Genomic DNA, 20,167 nt, shown 5'->3' on the forward strand with positions numbered 1-20,167 from the left:
ATTTTATAAATGTTTAAAATAGGTAATTATAATGACAATAATAATTATTATTTGATGCTAATCTTACTTTTTACCCATTTATAAGTTAGACATTTTATTCAAAAACTTTTGGTGTTTATATTTAAATATAAACATTGAAAATTGTTTTCTTTAAGATAACCAGTTAAAGGACAAAATTAATACAATTTTATATCACAAGATTAAAACTTTATTGTACTTGCTTTTTTTTATTATTATACTCCTATTGAATAATTCTTTAATTACTCAACATAAAAAATAATATTGTTTTCTTTTCATTAATTTACATCATTAAGAATGATTTCAAGTTATTGACAATTTCCTTCTTTTGTCAAGTCCACTACAAGTTCTGTTGCATGTTTTGCTGTTCCCCAAGAGAGAGTAACACCATGTCCTCCATGTCCATAATTATGCACTATCTAAAATTTAAAAAATTATATAATTAAAATAAAAATCAAATTAGATATCAATATTCCTTTTCAATAAAAAGAAATTTTATATTTCTAACTCTAGTTATTTTAGCTAAATAGAAATTATTTACATTTGTATTTTGATATAAAATTAACAAGTTGATTAGAAATAGTAATGCTAGCTAGCATCACTTGATCTTTTAAATATATTAATTTGCATACAGTAAATTCTTGCCAACTTGAAGAAATCTTTTCAAAAAGTCATACAGCAATTTAATATTCCTTGACATTAGAATAATTATAATTTCATTATAACTAACAAGCATTTTCAATATCTGAAAGTCTTTACTTTGTATTAACTCACCAACTGCAGTAATATATTAAATATTACAGTGTATATTGCTTTATAATATACTGTCATGAAATTTTTGAGCTCATTTCTTGACGTAATAAATTCAGCATTATTACCTACTAAAAGTCAGTAAAACTTCTGCTCATTTTCTATATTGTTGGAGAAAACATCCTACCAACATGGACAACCTTCAACTCTTGTTAGTCTAAGTTAGTGGAGTTTATTGTACTTATAATCATATGTTGATTAGTTACATAAAAGGAAAAAGCTATATTTACTAAAAATTTACAAAATACATAACATGCATCAAACTGTAGCCAATTTTTTCTTCTTTTAGATGTAATAAATCCCTAGCAAAGGAAATATATGATGCCAAGTTTTTTTTAATTTTAAAAAAGTAACAATATGTAAAATTAAAAAAAAAATCTTTAAATAGGCAAGGATAATAACCATTATTAAATGTATTATATTATCCTATATCTTCTTAGAATTGTCTGAATGAGACATACATAAAGCAAATCTTAGAAAATATTATTTTTAACGGGCAGAGATCCATAAAATAATTTTAAATGAAAGTAAATCTTTAAAGAGTATATATTTGTTGTAAAATAAGTAGAAATCTCATAAGAGAATTTTGATTTTATACTGAAAATTTTTAAAAGATTTTTGTGTATAAAAATTTTATTTAACAGAATTTTATTTATTGCTTCTTTTGTTTACATTAAATACATCAAATCCATTTCTACACAGTAGGATATATCTCCAAAAACACCAGGTAAAAAAAAAAATACTGCCTGTATGGGATAAAAGGAAGATTGGTTCCAACCTTAAAAACCAGTAAAAATAATACAATGGGATGTGTTTGAACAAAATATTTCAATTTTAGTTAATGAAGCAGAACAATTGTAACCTTCTTTTCAGCAAAATTTAATAAAATTTGTGTAAATATAAATTAATTTTTTTTATTTATATGACTTTTTCAATTAAACACAAAAATATCCCTAACTTTTAATATGAAATGACATACGAGGCATGTTCAGAAAGTAAGTGCACTAGATTTTTATATTTTTTTAGAAAAAGTGTATTTGAAAAAAATTACAGGATATTGTTGATACACTTTTTGACTATTTTTCCACAATCGCCATTCCATTCAATGCAAATGATGAGCCATGGCACAAGCTTCTTTATGCCCTCCTCGAAGAACTCTCCTGCCAGCTCCTTCTCCCACTTCAGAACCTCTTTCTGCACCTGCTTGTCAGTTGAAAATTTAATTCCACCCATGTGTGCCTTCAGAGAGGTGAAAAGATAATAATCTGAAAGTGCCGAGTCAGAGAATATGGGGGGTGGTTCAAAACATCCCAACCAAATGAGTCCAAGAATACCTTGGTGGCTAAGGCTGTGTGAGGACGGGCATTGTCATGCAACAAGCACACTCCTCTCATCAGCATTCCCCTCCTTTTGTTTTGAATGCTCCTTTTGAGTTTTTTTAGGGTCTCACAATAGCATGTGTTGATGGTCTCCCCAAGGCAGAAATTCGACCAAAATGATGCCTTTTCAGTCCCAAAACACTGAGGCCATGATTTTTTTTCCCCAAAATTATGGTTTTGAATTTTTTGGCAGATGGAGAATTGGTATGACACCACTGTGATGACTATCTTTTTGACTCAGGTGTGTAATGAGCCAACCACCTTCCATCTCCAGTCACAACAGAGCTCAGAAATTCCTCACCTTCCAATTCAAGTCACTCAAGAAACTTGCAGGTGCTACTGACCTGATTTTTCTTGTGCTGCTCTGTCAGCTGTTTTGGGACCCATCTTGCACACAGTTTCCAGTATTTCTGTGAGTGTCTTGTATAAGAGAGTTCTGGAAACATCGTCGCAGAAATTTTATCCACTGTCAATCGGCGGTCTTCATGAACAGTTTCCTCGAGTTTTTGCACCAACTCATAAGTCAAAATGGAAGGTCTTCCACTCCTCTGTTCGTCATGAACATTCGTTCCGCCTCCACTAAACTTCCTACTCCACTTAAACACACACATTCTGTTCATAACATCTTTCCATAAACTGTTTTGATTTGCAAAAAAATTTTGGTAGGTGTTATTCCTTCCATGAGTAGGAAGCAGATCACAGCACATGGCTCGCACTTCGCAGGATTTCTTACTGGTGTCTTTCATGCAACTGGACACTACAATGTGAGTTTACGTACTACCGTGTTCCTGCGATGCTTGCTCCGTCAGGAGATCTCTCTCTACCACTTAGTAGTGTTGCCAACCCTCAAAAAACAAAAAACCACAGCCTGTTATGGTCACAGAACACTTACTTTCTGAACATGCCTCGTACAAAAACTATTCATAAGAAATGCAATCTTCAAACAACAAATTAAATTTCTGCTTCAATTGCAGGGTAAAATCAGAATGAAAAACTTATTTGAAAGCAATTAGCAACAATCAATAAGTCATAAAAAAACAGCCAAATTTTAAAACTTGCTTGAGCATGTATAGCAGCCTTAAATGAAAATTCTAAGAATATCTTTTAAAGAACAATTTCCTGGAAAAGAAAGTATGAATTTTTTTTCTTGAAATTAAAATCAAATACACAAAGGTTTTATGAACAATTTTTACTTCCAGTTGTAAAGTTTTTTATTAGCAACTAACGTTTTCGATCTTAAACAGATCTTCAGATCTGAATACATAAGTAGTAGTCAAATGGGTAGCACGAATCACAAAATTCTCATTAGATATAATGTACGAGTAGCACGAATCACAAAATTGTCAAGTAAATAATTTTTAGACTTACCTTTTCAGATTATAAGAACAATTTTGTGATTTGTGCTACTCATACATTATATCCTTTGAGAATTTTGTGATTCGTGCTACTCGTTTGCCTACTACTTACATATTGTATCAATATATTCAGACCTGTACACAGTATGTAGGTTCTATTTTGCATTTAATTCAGATGTATGCAAACCTGAAGAAAAACTGTTTAAGATCGAAAATGTTAGTCGCTAATAAAAAACTTATCCACAAAACCTTTGTATTTCCAGTTGTAGTCTTTTATTACAATTAGACCCAGTTCATTTGTATTGTCAGACTTATTAAATCAAATGAAAAATTAAAAGAAAAAGAAAAGCAAATTTATTGAAATGCATCAGATCAAAATAAATCATGTAAAAATTCAAATTATTATATTAAGATGAGATGATGGAATAACTGCTTGCCTTTAGGCCAAATTATATATTGTTTAAATGATTAGCCTTATTATAGACTAAAGAATCTAGCAGTTTTCCATTATATAAATATATAAATAGAAATTGCAAACAGACAGAGTTTAATAAAAATAAATACAAAAATTATGCTAAACATGATTAATAAATTTACCTTAAGAACCTTATCTTTGTATTGAATTATTTCTTTTTCAACTCGAACAGGCTGCCTAAATGGTCTGAGTCCTACCCAATTCCATTCTATGGTTGCTTTCTGTAAAGTAATATTGTTTGACAGAATAATTAAAGTTAACATTACTGTTAGAAAACTAGTATGTTTAAAAAATAATTTAACCTTTAAACTTGGAACTAATTTTAAACATTTCTCCCAAATCAAATTACAGTGATATGGATTAACATTCATATTCCAACTTCCATATTCTTTAATTCCACCAAGAGTAACATAATCTATTCTGATAATTATTGTCAAAATAAAAGTTGATATTTAAGAAAAGCACAAAAGATTTAATATAAAATTTAAATATTAAAATTTACCCTGGAATAATGTAAACTTCATCACCATAAAAAAAATGTTTAATCCAAGGTGCTTTAACCTGAAATTATTTTAAAATTTTTTATATAAAATAGAAATTTTTATTTAAAAATTAATAATTACCTTTATAGTTTGACCTCGAATTGGAACCAACTTATAATCTTTTGTCAAATCTTTGGCTCTCAAACCAGTACAATTTACAACTGTATCATAATTACCTGCAAGCTTATTTCAGAATATTAATTCAATACCTTATCAAATAGAAACTAAAAGTTAGATAAAACAAGACTATGTAATTTTATTTTTGTAATCAATATTCTATTTTATATTTGGAATTTACACCTTTTTGGAGCTTTAGGGATCTTTGGAAACACTTAAATGAATTTTGAATGTCATTACCATAGTAATGTGTTATAAAAAGCCTTGAACTGATTTATGCTGTAAGATATATTCTGTTAAAGCACTTATTTTATGTAACTTAAATTTGTGAAATCTTTTTTATAAATCAGAATCAAGAAATATACACACTTTAATCAACTGAATCATAGACCAGCTAAAACACAAAAGTTCACACTTTTTTATTAAAAGATTCATATCCATTTTGTACAAATACATTTTGACATATTGTCTTCTTTATATAAAAAGGACATAAAAATATATGTATATATTTGCAGAAGTGCCAACCTCGATTATTCTTATCATGCAATATTTATTCCAATGTGATTCTTAAAAACTTTTACATAATGTGCAATCTACACACAACAAATTGTTTGTATAATTTACATTTTTACAACATTGTATACCTAAACTAAGATTTTCATGACCTTTTTAGCCACAGAGGGTTAAAATCTATTTGTACAAAATGGATATGAATCTTTGAATAAAAAAGTGTGAAATTGAGTCCTTGTATTTTAGCTGGTCTATAATTCATATGATTAAAGTGTATACAATTCTTGAATCTGGTTAATAATATATAGTACACCAAATAATTATCTTTTTATGTATTAAATGAAAATTTTAAAATACTGAGATGTTTATCAGTGTTATTAATGACTATTGTTTAATCTTAATTATAAGTCAATGAACATTATCCATTAAATCAACACATAATGATTAAAAATAAATTATTTTTATGGTAATTGTGATAGCTGCAATTGATATATATGTACTGGTATAATGCAATATACAAATCTCATATCTATTCTAAACATTTCTAGTATTATGATAAAGTAACTTAATTCTTTTCCAATTCATACAAATTTTTTTGTTTAAATTTTTTAATGTTTACACCAGTGATTCCCAAACTTTTTCGACCCACTGCCCCTTTGTTCCATAAAGTTATACCCAACGCCCCTAACCCATTTTCTGTTGTGTGAGAAAGGATTGGAAATATTCTTAGGAAAACTTTTCTATAAATCTCACACTTTATGCCTTTACCGTACATTGTTCTCAACATCTGAAAACCATTAAATGCAATGTTTCCTCTTATCCGTTTAACAGAGGAAAGGGAACGGCTGTCAGTGATCCCAACTTTTGCCTTTGGTCATCGTTCAAGTACCCTGCCTCCAGCACTCCCTAGATTTATTCACCACCCACAGGTGGGTGGTAGCACCCACTTTGAGAACCACTGGTTTACACAATATAGTTCAAATTTCTGAAGTCTGAAATTACTGGGTTTTTAGGATTTTAAAACAAATTCTAAAATGCTATGAAAATAAATTCCACTGCTTCAAAATCTGCACTTTCAAGAATATTAATAATTGAATTAGTTAGTTCTTCACTGATGGCATTGTTCTAAATTTAGAATGTATTTTTCTTCCTTGAAGAAGGTCATTAAAAAGCATCCAAAAACATTAAAGTATAATTAAAATTATACAACATTTAAAAATATCAGTGTGAAATTATTAGCTGTAGAAATAAAGTTTAAACTTTCACTCTGTGAACATGTCATGCCATAACCTAATCTACAAAGAAATTTATTAAAATTATTTATCATTGTATTCAAACGTTCTGATTACTTAAATTGAATCATCAATTTAAGTAATCAGAACATTTATTCAATTGCTTGTTTATTCATATATTCATTAAAGTTATTTAATAAGCAAACAACAGATGATGTAGATTTGCATTTGTAATTGTGAGATTTTTTTTATTAATCCATTTCCTAATTAATTGAAAATTTGTTTAAAAATTTTTGCCAATATATTATAATATAATTTATAGTATGTATCTTTTATATTTTGATTTTAATTGCTTATTGCTTTACATTTATGAAGAATTTTTTCTGAATAATTTTACATATTTTTATAAATTTCACATTTATATTTTCTCACAATTTTATTCATTTCAAAACAATTTATGTTTATGTTACTAAAAATATAGTTTTGTATTCAATAATTTGTTATGTAATAATAATAAAAACAAATGTACAGACTAGTATGAATTTTACCTGATCAAAACTTTCTACAGTTTTGTTTTCAACCATTCCCCCTTTCTCTTGAAATCTAAATTAAATATTTTTAAATTAATTTTCTTGTAAAAGATGTTAATTCTATAAATTTAAAAACAATTACTGTTTCATCATCCAAGGAAGATATCTTCTACAATCAGCAATAATTGTAGTAAAGAATAATCCATTTCTAAAATGATTAATATCACTTAAAATAATGACATTAATACTATCATAACTTTAAATGTAAAAGAGCATATGCAACAAACTTAAAGCTTTCTGGAAACATAGACAATTCTTTAATGGACATTTTTCTTGTATCTGGTAAAAATTCATTTAATAAAGGATTCTGAAAAATGTTAATATTTTAAATAAATATTAAACAATTTATTTCTAAAGAATTTCTTAATTAAGTATTAATTATCAAATTTATGATTTCTACATTACATTCTGCATAACGATAGACTGACATCATTTTATACATATAGGATTTGCTAAACTGAATATATAAGCACTCTTATTTCTTTTGAGTTTTAGCCTAAAAATTTATAGAATGGTTGACTAAGGTAGATAAAAATAAGTTTAAGAAATTTAATTATAACAACGAGGAACTATTTATTGCAACATCATCACAATGCTGGGCTGCAATTTTTAATCATATTTTTCATTTATTTAATTTAAAATATATGCTCGCCACCTGAAATTAATAGTGGTTTGCCCCTGTACATCATAATTTTCCTTTAACAGTAGAATTGTGCCAGTCATCTATCAACTGCTTTCAGGGAAAAGGTTTTGAATTGAAATAATGTGACTTCTGGTTTGCATCAGAAATTTGTGTATAGTTAATTGGGGCCTTCATATCTGGTCTCGGATTTCATCTATCTAACTCTGTTCTCAAGATTAAGGAAAGACAGACAGATAACAGGGGAATTTAAAGGTCTATAATTTTTTCAAATTGCAGCCCAATTAAAATAACTTAATTATTCAATTAGTTTTAAAAATCTATATAATGTTCAGTTTTTCAGTTTATAAAGCTAGAGTCAATTTTTCAATTTTAAAAGTTAAAAATAATTAACAATTATTTTAGAGCCTGAGTAGTATAAATCTTTTCTAGATGCTTATACTACATATATAAAATTAATTAACAAATTAGTTCAAACTGTTTAATAATTAAAATTTTTGGCAGATATCAATTTGTATCTGTCTCAGTAATTATTCCAATAATTTGTAATGTCTTCTTATTCATTGTTCATTTCTGAATGCCACAGCCAGTTGATGAAAAGAATTAGACAGTTTATGCATTGTTTCTAGTCTTGTGCTTGTCTTATTTGTTTTTGGTCAAGACAGAGAACCATATCATAACCTCACTGATTTAACAGCCAACAGAATTAGGCCAGCAATGTTCATGATCTAATTGATAAACCTTATAAAGGGTAGTTCCTTTGTCCACAGTCATCAATATTGACTATCAGCATAAGTCTCTCAAAACACAGGTTACCAGATTTCTATGGCTGGATAGGTGGACTAAAGTTACTAGAACTATGACTGGAAAAAAGCACTTTTAAAACTGATTAACTCTTTAAACATAAAATCATGTAACTCAAAAAGAGCCGCATTTGCTCATGCCTGCTATAGAAGTTCCCTTTGTAGCCTGAGGAGTAAAAACAATTTAGTCTCTAGTTATATAGTAGGACAGTGGTTCTTAACCTTTTTATGAAATGACAGTTATATAAGATGCATCATTTCATTGATTTCCTAGGACTACATAAGAAGATCCTCCCTCTCTAGTTTCATGATGGGATCAGAAACACATGAGCAATGAGGGAATTTTTCATGGCAAACAGACAACCAGTGGCAACAGAATTTTGGTGCCAAGCATAAATTATAGGTCTACTTGGAGTCTCCTACAATACAAGTTGAGATAATTTGATTAAATTTGTGTTGCAGATTTAGTTTATTCAAACCAAAACACATATTGAGTGCACTCCCTACCAGTAAAGCAGCAATTCTGAAGTGATGGAATACGTACTATGGTACTAGAGAACATCTATAAACCACATAGTACAATCTTATGAAAATTTTGATCTCCTTTTCATCCTGGTGACTCTCCATGTTGAAACAAGTGACCCCTACCCCCTAAAATCAACTAGTCTAAAAAAACTAGACCCCAAATACTTTTATTTTATTTTGAAATTTAAACACAGGTGGCTTTTCAAAGTTCTTCATACAATTTTACCAGCTTAATTGTTATCAATTCTTTTAACTTTTAGAATTTATATTATACTGCTATAATTATTTGCACAATACTACATAAAATCATAGAATATATTATATTTTTATTATTTCATAACTACAGTCAAACCTGTTTTTATGCGGTGGATAGGAACCGCATAAAAAAAAACGCATTAAAAAAAATCGCACAAAACTTCACGAATGGCTATAAAAAATAGTTTTCGCAACACAATTAAAAATTTTTTTTTTATGCGGTCAATAGGGACCGCATAAAAAAAGTCTCATATAGAAAATAACTCAAAACCGTATGAAATAGAATTTATTGACAACAGATGTCAGCACTTGACTGCATCATCTCGTCTATCGCCTGTTTTACATATTTTTGTCCAGGTGGTGTTTTGTTGACTTAAAAAAATAAATTATTTCATTTTTCGCATATTCATGCAATAATATTACTATAATAAGTTCATTTAGCTATAATAAGTCAACGTGAGACATGACAAATCGCACGAGACTAGTCGCCAACTATACCGCACAAAAAAAGACCGCATAAAAACAGGTTTGACTGTATATCATTCTATATAAATTTTTTATAATAATAAATAAAATAAAATAATTACAATTGTGCAATGTGCTTGTGCTGCTGTTACATAATTGATTCAGATTACATAATAAATCAGCAATATTGCTTATTTATTATTATTGTCCCTTCTGCTCATTGTTGATTTTGCTAATATAATTTTTTCTAGATTTTCTTTTTCTTTTAGAATCTTTCAAATTCAAATTCTGTAGCTATACTTTTGTTTACTTATTAATTATGGAATACTTTTATTTTACAACTGCAAAAGTTGTAAACTCTAAAATTATTTCTAAGAATTAGAACTATAAACTTTTTCAGCTTTACTCTAAAAATTTCATTGCTTATTATATTATAACAGTACAACTAAAAGTATGAATTACTCATTTTCTGAAATTTTGATAAAAAATTATTGCATTTTTATTTTTTAACTATAACTATTTTGGATTAGATAGCAGAATTACCATAATTAAAAGAATATATACTTGCTTCATGAATTTCATCCAAACTTGACAAATAAAATCCCGAAACAAACTGTACTCCAGCTTCTCCAGCATCCTCTGATTTTAAAATTGATAAAAAATGCTCATAACTGTCTTTACACCATTGCCTGAAAGGATAAAATTATTTGTTTAAAAATTTAATTAATTTACATTCAAAAATTATTCCTATTTATTTGATTACTCCATTTTCTAAAAAGTGTTATATATCATAAAACAAATGGTCATCTACACAATTATATCAACAAGAAATAAAGGAAATTTTTTTATCAGAATGATTATTTTTCTATCTTATTTTATTTAAATAAAATTTAAAAAATGTTTAATAAAATATGAATTATTAATGAAATAACTAATCAATGATAATTTTGATATAATTTATTTAGAATTTTTAATAATAATAATAGCTATAAACTGTATCATTTACTGCTTTCAGTTACATAGTTACTTATAATCTGCATCATTCTAAATAAATGTTATTATACAATTCTTATCTTAAAATAGTGTTTATCTGTATCATCACTGTAACTTTTGACTGTGTCTTAAACAGTTTGTTTAAGAATACAGTTTATATTACTAAGGATACAGCATAATAATTTAAAGAAAATAGTATTTTACAAATAGAAATATTTCTCTTTACAAAAATTATTTTAATATAAAGTTAAATATGTTTTATTTTAACTGTAGTCTAACATTATAATGTTGTTATGATTACACAATACATTAAATAGATTCTGTTGTATTATTTAATTTACTCATTGATTTTTTAACAATAAACTCATAATAAATTTAGTACATTAATAAGCTATATTTATTTTGCATCAGTACTTTCAAAGCTGTGATACTTCAACTTCAGTGCTCTTAGATTTTTTTCTCTACGCGGTTACCCGGAACCTACTAATAATAAGTCACGCGTAATGTAGCCAAAAACATCCGTTTCATTAAATTTTATTACACAGGACTGGAAATAGTGGGTGTGACTTATTCTTTTTTCAGTTAATTCAATTTGCTTTGAAGAGCTAATAACTAAGTAAAAAGTTTAGATATTTTAATGCACTCATCAATTATTATAAACATTCAGGCACAAAAAATGAAATACTTTGAAGTTTTGAGTTTTAAAATTTGAATCAATGTCCTAATTATTGTTATTTTCTCATATTTTAAATAAATTTTGAAATTTGAATGAGATTCAGATGCCATAATTTTAATATTCCTGATATTAGGCAAATTCTTTTAAAAAAGATATTTGAACTTCAAAATTCTTTGCATAAAATTTACAAATCAGGTTCAAATTTGAATTTTTTACAAAATAAACTTATTTGATTTTGAGTTGATAAACTAAGCTTTTACAATGAAATTGAAAATAATTTTATATAATTTGAATAACCAATCAACTAAATATATTTAAAAATCTTTTTTCTAATTTAACATAAATAGAATTATTGACGATTATATATGTATATATAAAGAATTAATAGATGTATTCTCGCACTTTTATATATTTGTATCCTACATCAGAGGTTCTTAAAGTTATCAATCCATGGATTACTTAAACTAAGTCACCAGACAAACTGCAAACCACACACACCTTCATTTATATCTTATATTGTAAATTTCATCTTAGATAACGATATATTGTGTGCCAAAACATTCTGTTCGTCCAGTAACCGAACGTAAGACACACGGTGCGCATAAGTGTTCTTTTCTCGGACTAAATGGCACCGGATTGCATTTTGGAAAAACGACTAGGTCGGTCTGCAGACTACCTGGCACGTGTTCACGGACCAAACTTCCATACTGCACCATTATACACAGCAACAGCAAAATCCCCGTAACAAGCCTACTAGTTAGAGACAAATTTTTTATCATTCTGATATTGACAAATACGGTAGTCAAATGGAACGGATGTGGAGTTGATGCGGCACGACTTCCCCAGTCTAGATTTAATAGCAATGCAATAATGCAATAATTTACTTCCAGGCATTACGAAAGCAAAGCTTTCTACACCGGGATTAAATACAGATTTAATGATTTTCCCATTGTGAACGTGGAAAAATATATCTAGAACACAGAGAACAGAAAGCATCCTATGCAGATGACGTTTTCACCATAATTTCTAACTAGTAAGCATAGGAACTTTGCGGCCACTCCGTATATTCATTACTATCGATTTCACGAAACTTTAATATCTCAAAATACAATAACGTTGCAAATTTTTGTAAGGTTAATAAAACTGAATTTACTTTAAAATACCGATACCCGGTCCAATGTCTAATTCGGGGCGAAACAATCCGCCCGCCCCGTCACTTAACGTTTGTTCGTTAAATTTGTCCGCTATCAACGTAACACGCGCATCGGGAAGTTTGTTTTGAATGCACAAAGCCGTCGACAAACCAACGACTCCCGCTCCAACGACGGCAATGCGTTCCGAACGGGAACGTAATCGATTCAAAGACATTTCTTCCTTCCGATCTATCTAATGGCATCCGATTACGAGGTAGCGCCATCTGGTGAATGATTCATAAAACACAAATGTAAATTATCAATAGGAAATTCAGTTTTTTCCGTTTTGAAAAATGCCATCGGAAGAGAAACGCGGAAGAATATTAAATTTTTTAAGTTTAATTCACTTCCTTAGATTATTTCCGGGAATTTTTTTCTGTTTTACTGTTTTTGTTTATGTCTCACTGCTTACATAACACCCAGACTAAAATTTTCCGGCCTTTTTTTTTCTTTTCAAAAATAGAAACGGCGTGTATTGTTCTTGCGTGTCTGTCGTCAGTTTAAATCGGTAATTTCTTTGTTTATTTTGTAGAAAGGTCAAGAAACTGAATTACTGAAGTATCTGAATATGCTTAATGTCTGTTAAATCTGATCATTACAGTTACACATTAAACCAATAAGTAGAACGGTTGAATGATCGACAGGGATGGAGGTGTCTCCTGAATTTTTGGACTTAAAAAAATGTCGGATGGCAGAAGCGGTTAAACAGAACTTATCAACATTGTTTTTTAACATCGAACTTCGCTGCAATAAATAAATAAATATAAATATTTTCTTTTGAATCAAAGCCAGACAGTCTGACAAAAAGTTCAGTACTGAGAGTAGTCACATTTCTAATAGTCCCTCTTCTAACCTGAGAAAATTTGTTTCAGCAATCCATACACATTTGTACAGTACAATCCATAGAACTAACTGTTGTGATGTGCAAAGGTACGGAAAGCAAGGTACAGTACCTTAAAGGTACCTTGATACTTATACTTATTTTCATTTTTGGGTCTTTCCGTACTTTGGGTGCTAAAAGATTCCATCTCTACCAATCGTAGCTTTGGACAGGCTTCAGAGGCGTAGCTGGGGGCGGCCCGCTCAGAGTGTCACCCCTACACGGGTGACACCCAGTAGGCCTGTACCTAAAAAAAAACAAAACAAAAAAAAAAAGTCAACGGCTCACCTCCCATGACAATTTCTTCGTTATGAGGAGACGCCACGAGAGCTTGCACCAGCTGAAAATCTTACTATGATTTATTCTATAAATCTAAACTCATACGTCGCGACATCGCATATTCAATATAGCGTTCAAGTTACTCGAGTGCGAAGATATTACAATTCAACAGTGTTTTATAAAAGAGTTAAAAAGGACGACACCACGATATCCGCACCGGGTGTCACCCATGGCATCTACGCCACTGCCAGGCTTACATTGGGATGTCTGGATAATGACGGAAGACCTCTGATATATACAGGACAGACCATCTTCAATAAGTTTCTGGGATTGTTCGCATGGATTCGATTCCGGGTTTCTCAGAGCGACAAGCTAACGCCCTAACCGACTTATCCATCCGGCCGTCTAGTTAAAATTTTCAATAAATAAATAAGTAAACTAAATTGAAAATCTTAATTTTGGAAATGTTATCTTCTAATTACAATATATATATTTTCTTAATTGAATCGAGAACCTTGCCTATTGCATGATTGATTAGTATGGTATCAATTCTTCAAAGTGATAGATGACTGGCCGAGACGGTAAAGCATCCATCGTAGTTCGGCTGAGACGGTCTGCCGTCTCAGCCGACCATGATGGACCTGGAAATAAAGGCTTCTTAGTGCTCACAGGACGTAAAGAATTTTATAAACAAGCGATAAATTACCACCTACTCATCCGACTGTTTGATATGAAACAAAATGTTTTCCAGAGTTTAGTTGATTAGTGCATTTGTCACGTTACTGAAGGATGTAAGTTCGGATTCTATTCTGAGTTCAAACATTTTTGTCTAGATTTGGAGTTTTTTAAAATGAAAATATGACCGATACTCTAAAACAGGTTCTCAACTTAGTGTCTGGCCACCTCCTGTGGGTCAATTGATTTATCTAGGATTCGATATATTACTTGGAATCATTGATCAAATTTATTTTTATTGCTTTTAAAAATATAACAACAGAATATTTTTCCCATGTCAGTAAATCCCCATTCGTGGTTGTTATAAACGGTAATAAAACTGAACTCGTTTGTAATTCAAATGAAACTAGTCTATATATATGTGACGGACGAAAAGACGAAGGGGTTCAATCAAAACTCTTTCGAATTTTTTTCTCCACCATTTTTATCAAAAGATCTGTAGAAACCCATAAAAATTATTTCCCACGAACTTGCTTCCTCGTTGAGGATGACCCATCTAGTTAGACGTATGCCACCAGGAACTTGTAGAAGAAATTTACGTATTGGACACCCGACCCTCATGGAAAAAACCCGAGTGAAAAAATAAAACGAACGAACGATGACAAATCCAGCAGTCGTCGTTTAGTTATCGTGAAAGCAACCCTGAACCCTTTCCGCCATCTTCCGAACCGGGAATTATACCAAGACCATAGTGCCGTGCGGATTATCTTGTGAACTGTTCTTTCTAATTGTGAATCTCCGTGGACCTTATCATCTCAGTGATACCCGACGACGGCTCCAAGACTCTCTAAGGTATTTATCAACTCGCGAATCGTTTGTAAACTCTCTCTCTCGCGTATCTAAAAATACGTCCGTAATAACCATGCGTCTTGCTGTAACGTTGTTATACTCCCTTATTAAAATTAGCCTTGTTACTTAGCCGGTGTCTTGAGTGACTCACTTCCTCGGATCTCCTACCTCCACCTCCACCGCGAACGTACCCGCTCACTCGTGACCGCTCGCGCGACGGAAGAACTCTGCGTCGCGATTTCCGAGTCTCGACCGAGTCGGTGGTGTCACATCCTTTTTTTTTTTTTTTTTTTTTTGTAACTCTTTCCGCCCAGTGGGCACCAAGAGGGCCTCTTATAGCAAGCCCATTATGGGTTCGGCCAGGCCCACAATGAGGCGGCCGGGTGGTGAAGGACGGGGCCCGACATATCCGGACGGACCACCCCCCGAAAAATTCCTGGGGATTTCTCGACCCGTCCGGATTCGATCCCGGGTCCCCCAGGGCGGCAGGCTGCTAACCTTGACCGCTCGGCCATCCGTCCGCTGGTGTCACATCCTGACGAGGGGTCAAAGAGACTCCGACCCTCCGGTCACATATATACCAGAATGTTTGTTCGCTATACGCGCCTAGGCTGTTCGACTAATTGCTACGAAACTCGGCATTTACGTCTATATACCACTAACTTGCATAATGTCAACATCCCACTCCAAAATATCTATTGGATTTCTGTAAGTCAATTAATTTATATCTCAATTCGATTTGCTGGTATACACGTAGCGCCATCTATTGACAAAAAATTAACAAAATAATAAACTAAATATAATTTTTATAAAAAAGGATATATATATAATATATACTGTATATTATATTCACTTCATTATTGCGACAATGCAGCGCGAAATAGACGCGCTATATAATTACTGCGGCAGCATTTTCGCGAAAATATTACCTTTGAAAAATCTATTTAATAAGTATTTAATTTTTTGATTTCTGAACGGGTTTCCGACTCGGGTTTATTTTTATTTCTGAACGGTACTTTCTTAATTCTAAAAAGCGTCTTCCAGTAGCCGAGTGTATAAAACCACCGAACTCTGGTCGTGGTTCGGGCATGGCATACGTGAAGTTTTCCGGGTTTTCTTCACCTAAATAGGGATTTAGGTAAAGAAAACCCAAGAAATCTTTTCCCATAAAAGATTTCTTGGGATTCATCCCCCGGCAGATCACTCACATGTTGTGTTGCAGTAACCAAATAAACCAAACTACAGTGGTGCCTCATATAACGTACAGTACTTAATCCGTTCCAGGTGCACGTCCGTTAAGTGAAACGTCCGTTATACGAAACGCATTTTCCCACAGAAATACATATTAAAACATCTAATTCGTTTCGCAGCATAAAATAACCGTACTGTATCATAAAAAAATACACATAGGGTGCGTTCTTTTATTCCTCCGCGTAACTCTGCGCGAGCGACATCCGTTTAAACATTCCCGCAGAACGTGTTCCTAAATTCCGGTGGGAGTGGGCACTGTCGAACGGCAAAAACGGCCGCTTGTACTAGTAGTTTACGGTGGAAAGCAACATGGCGTCCTCCATGGCTCAGATAGTTTCGTTTCGGGGTCCATTATGTGGTTTTATGAATGAAAATTTAGAAATTGTGAAAGCGCGAGTTAGCGCACGCGGTGATGTGTCTTTACGAATTTTTTTCGAATGGTAGCAGGCATTCAAATTTTTTTCGTGGCTATTTTGAATGTTCTCTCAACAAATAATCCATTTTATGGTTAAATTTTACAATTGGGACCCTTTTTTGCCTTTAAAAGCTCATATTTTAGAATTATAGATTTCTCCATCACGGTACTATCGATAGTGCGAGCGCCGCCATCTTTCTTTCTTTCACCGTCGTTCCTAAATGCCTACAAACAGCAGCGCACTCCCGTAGTAGCGGGACGCAGAGCGACCGCTATTAAAGAACGCACCCATGGAGCAGTCACCAATTATGCCGGAAAGTCCGTTGTTCGCAGCCAGTCCGTTGCTCGAGTCACGTAACGGCCAAACAGAAAGTCCGTTGTTCGCAGCGTCCGTTATTCGAGGCACCACTGTAATTCTAACCAGCATTTATTTATTGTGACATCGTCACGTTCTCAATTTTTTGTTTTGCTCCTGTATATCATACTTTTCCTGTTAGCAATAGAGTCGTGCCGGTCATCGATCTAACTTTGTTCGGAAGAATAATTTGAATCGAAGTAACGGGACATCCATTCCAAACCTATGGTTCTTATATAGTTAATCTCGGCCTCCTGTCCCTGTGCTTTCGACATGTGGTCTCGTCTTTCATGCATCCTTCCTCGAGATTGAGGAAGAACAGACAGAACCATACAAACGGACAACAGTCGAAATTTGTAGATCTACAATTTTTTTCAAATTGCAGTCCAATAATTTTTCTATAAACTCGATATTTACGAGAACATACTTCCTACATTAATACAATCTGTTGCAAAAACATACACTTTATTATAACATAAATACTTAATACCCAGTTAGATGCTTTTTAACCTATGCAAAAAACACCTTATCTCACTGAGATTTATTTATTGACCGTAACGAACGTTTTCAACCTGTTCTACAGGCCATCTTCAAATTTTTGAAAATCATAGAATATCGATAACTGTTCTATACAAAAAATAACAGTTAAGAATACATTTAAAATACAAAATTCTTTTGAATATTGAGCTATTTAAATCCAAAGAATAAATTACAATAATATATATTTTAATTTAAAATAACAAAATAATAAAATAGTTAAAAAACGTTGGTTAAAGGTGAAAACATTCGTTACGGTTAATAATTCTCAGTGAGATAAAGTGTTTTTGTGTAGGTATAACATAAAAGAAATTATTCTGTTTTACAAAATTGTATTTAAACAAGTCATATGAAGTCTTTCGGACATTAAAGTTAGCAACTCGATCACGTGCGCCTTGAAAGTGAACACAAATCACTTATCAAATAGTAACAGTAGACCGTATTAATTAGTAGTAGTTGATCATACTCTCTTCCGAGAGGAGGTCAACGACTACTTTTGCAGAAATTACTTCGATCCCCTTTCAAAACGGTCCATTCTTTCTATTGGACCAGCGGCATAGTTGCAGTGGAATTGGAAAATCTAAAATACTGTGGTCTGAAGACCACGTGTTCTGTTACTTAACCGGCTCGTAACCAACCCCTTGGGTGGTTCACAGTGTAAAGAAGGGAGAGGCACTCATAGCGTAAAAGCTTCCTATCATAAAAGTTAATGGGAGAAGGGGAGATGTGTGGTCCAGGGATCACGTGTTCTGTTGCGTGATCCTTGGGTGGGCCGCAGGGTGAAGAAAGGATGGGCCGCGTTTTCGGAAGAAAAACAGAGAGGGGGGAGGAGATCGCGCAGGCGCAACGGAAGAAAAAAGAGGAGTTCTTCGGAAGAAAGAGGATAGAGTAGACGTGTAGACGGCAGAGTCGTGAGATTGTTTTTTTGTGTGTGTTTTTTTCTTTTGTTTTGTGATTGGAAGGACTGAAATAAACTTTAAGTTCCTTTCATTGGAGTTTCTTCTCATTTGTTCCTGCACAGGGAATACTCTAAAGATCGAGTACTTCTCCACATAATTGGCGTCCGCGACAGGATATGCTCTCAAGACTCTATTTTCACACCAAGTTGTAGTAGTTCAGGTTGTGAAAACACGATCAACGAAAATGGAATCCGAAACCCAGGTTAGTTCAGCAGAACAGTCGGCGATGTGTCCACCGTTAATTGCCGGATACCTCGGAATGGTCCCCACATTCACAGGGACACCATCAGACATGATTTCGATTAGAGAATTTTTCTTACAATTTGAAAACGTTGCTAAGCTAGCCGCATGGAGAAAGTCGGATTACCTTACAATAGCCAGTGCTAGGTTAAAAGGGAAACCTTTAACTTTTCTTAATGAGGCCCGGGCTATGTATGGAGAAGACTATGATAAAATAAGGGAAAGAATCATTAGAAAATTTCAACAGTGTGTGAAGGACGGCGGAGAGGCTTTAAGACAATATACAGGTATTAGACAACGGAAAGAAGAAGATCTATGGGAGTTTCGTGTTCGCTTATGCGAAGCGGTTGACCAAGTGATCGAGGCTAACCCACATCTTGAACCTAACAAAGGACAACTACTTTTGGATCAATTTATTAGGGGCTTAGATATTCGTTTACGTCGTGAAGTACTGAACCATCAACCCGTATCGTTTGATAAAGCAGTCGGACTGGCAGAGAAGGCTAATGAGATCGAGCAAAGGTTTTTTCGTAAAGAGAACACGTGTTACGTTAATATGGCAGAAACCACCATAAAAACTGAGGAGGATATCACCAACAATAAGGGAGCAGGTGAACACAAGGAAGGCAATTTGAGAGAAACCGTAGAGAAGCTTGTAAGACAGGTGGAAGAACTTTCGGAGAACATGAGTCGAATGACAACCATTAACAGAAAAGACCAGATCCGAGAAGCAGCAGACTATGTGTGTTACGCTTGTGGTTATCCGGGACATATTGCACGTAACTGCCCGACAAAAACAAAACAACAGTTAAACTAACAAGGGCTTGCAATAGTGGCCAGGATTGCAGGCTCAGCCATGTTTGTAAGCTGGCTCTGAACATAAGACAAAACACTAATGGTTTACCGGTATGCGGAGGAGCAATTGGGACGACGAAGGTCCGATTTCTCATCGATACAGGGTCGGAAAGGTCGTTAATGAATCTTGACACAGTAAAGATGCTACTAGACGGAGATAATTGCGAGATAGTCAACGAAACCCTATCGGTGAAGGGAATAAGTGGACCGTCTGTAACTTGTGAACCCGTAATGTGTATGAAACTCTCATGTGGTGGCAAGATCATAAAACAGAAGTTTGGGAGCGTCAAAGCA

The 20,167-nt window shown here is 32.6% G+C and overlaps 1 protein-coding gene across 1 annotated transcript; it reads right to left on the reverse strand.

Annotated features, from left to right (window-relative positions):
- Positions 1–207: 207 nt before the first annotated feature.
- Positions 208–12,792, reverse strand: LOC136970470 (D-aspartate oxidase-like). The gene is made up of 10 exons (XM_067264914.1): positions 12,539–12,792; positions 10,285–10,405; positions 7,256–7,335; positions 7,111–7,176; positions 6,987–7,041; positions 4,661–4,762; positions 4,540–4,598; positions 4,340–4,457; positions 4,160–4,258; positions 208–437 (listed from the first exon to the last, which is right to left on the reverse strand). Exons 1-10 carry the CDS (start codon positions 12,751–12,753, stop codon positions 327–329), a joined length of 1,026 nt encoding a protein of 341 aa, XP_067121015.1. The 5' UTR covers positions 12,754–12,792; the 3' UTR covers positions 208–326.
- Between the last annotated feature and the right edge of the window lie 7,375 nt (positions 12,793–20,167).

The sequence above is a fragment of the Centruroides vittatus genome, unplaced genomic scaffold (genome assembly GCF_030686945.1).
Source record: "Centruroides vittatus isolate TY-2023 unplaced genomic scaffold, ASM3068694v2 contig_199, whole genome shotgun sequence".
NCBI lineage: Eukaryota > Metazoa > Arthropoda > Arachnida > Scorpiones > Buthidae > Centruroides > Centruroides vittatus.

Bases quoted from the DNA above. Each gene is read 5' to 3' on its own strand.
- LOC136970470 (XM_067264914.1), bottom strand. From the start codon at position 12,753: ATGTCTTTGAATCGATTACGTTCCCGTTCGGAACGCATTGCCGTCGTT. The intron at 4,458-4,539 runs GTAAATTTTAAT...AATAATTATCAG, and splicing joins GAAGTTTACATTATTCCAGG to AATAGATTATGTTACTCTTG. The intron at 4,259-4,339 runs GTTAAATTATTT...ATTACTTTACAG, and splicing joins AATTAGTTCCAAGTTTAAAG to AAAGCAACCATAGAATGGAA.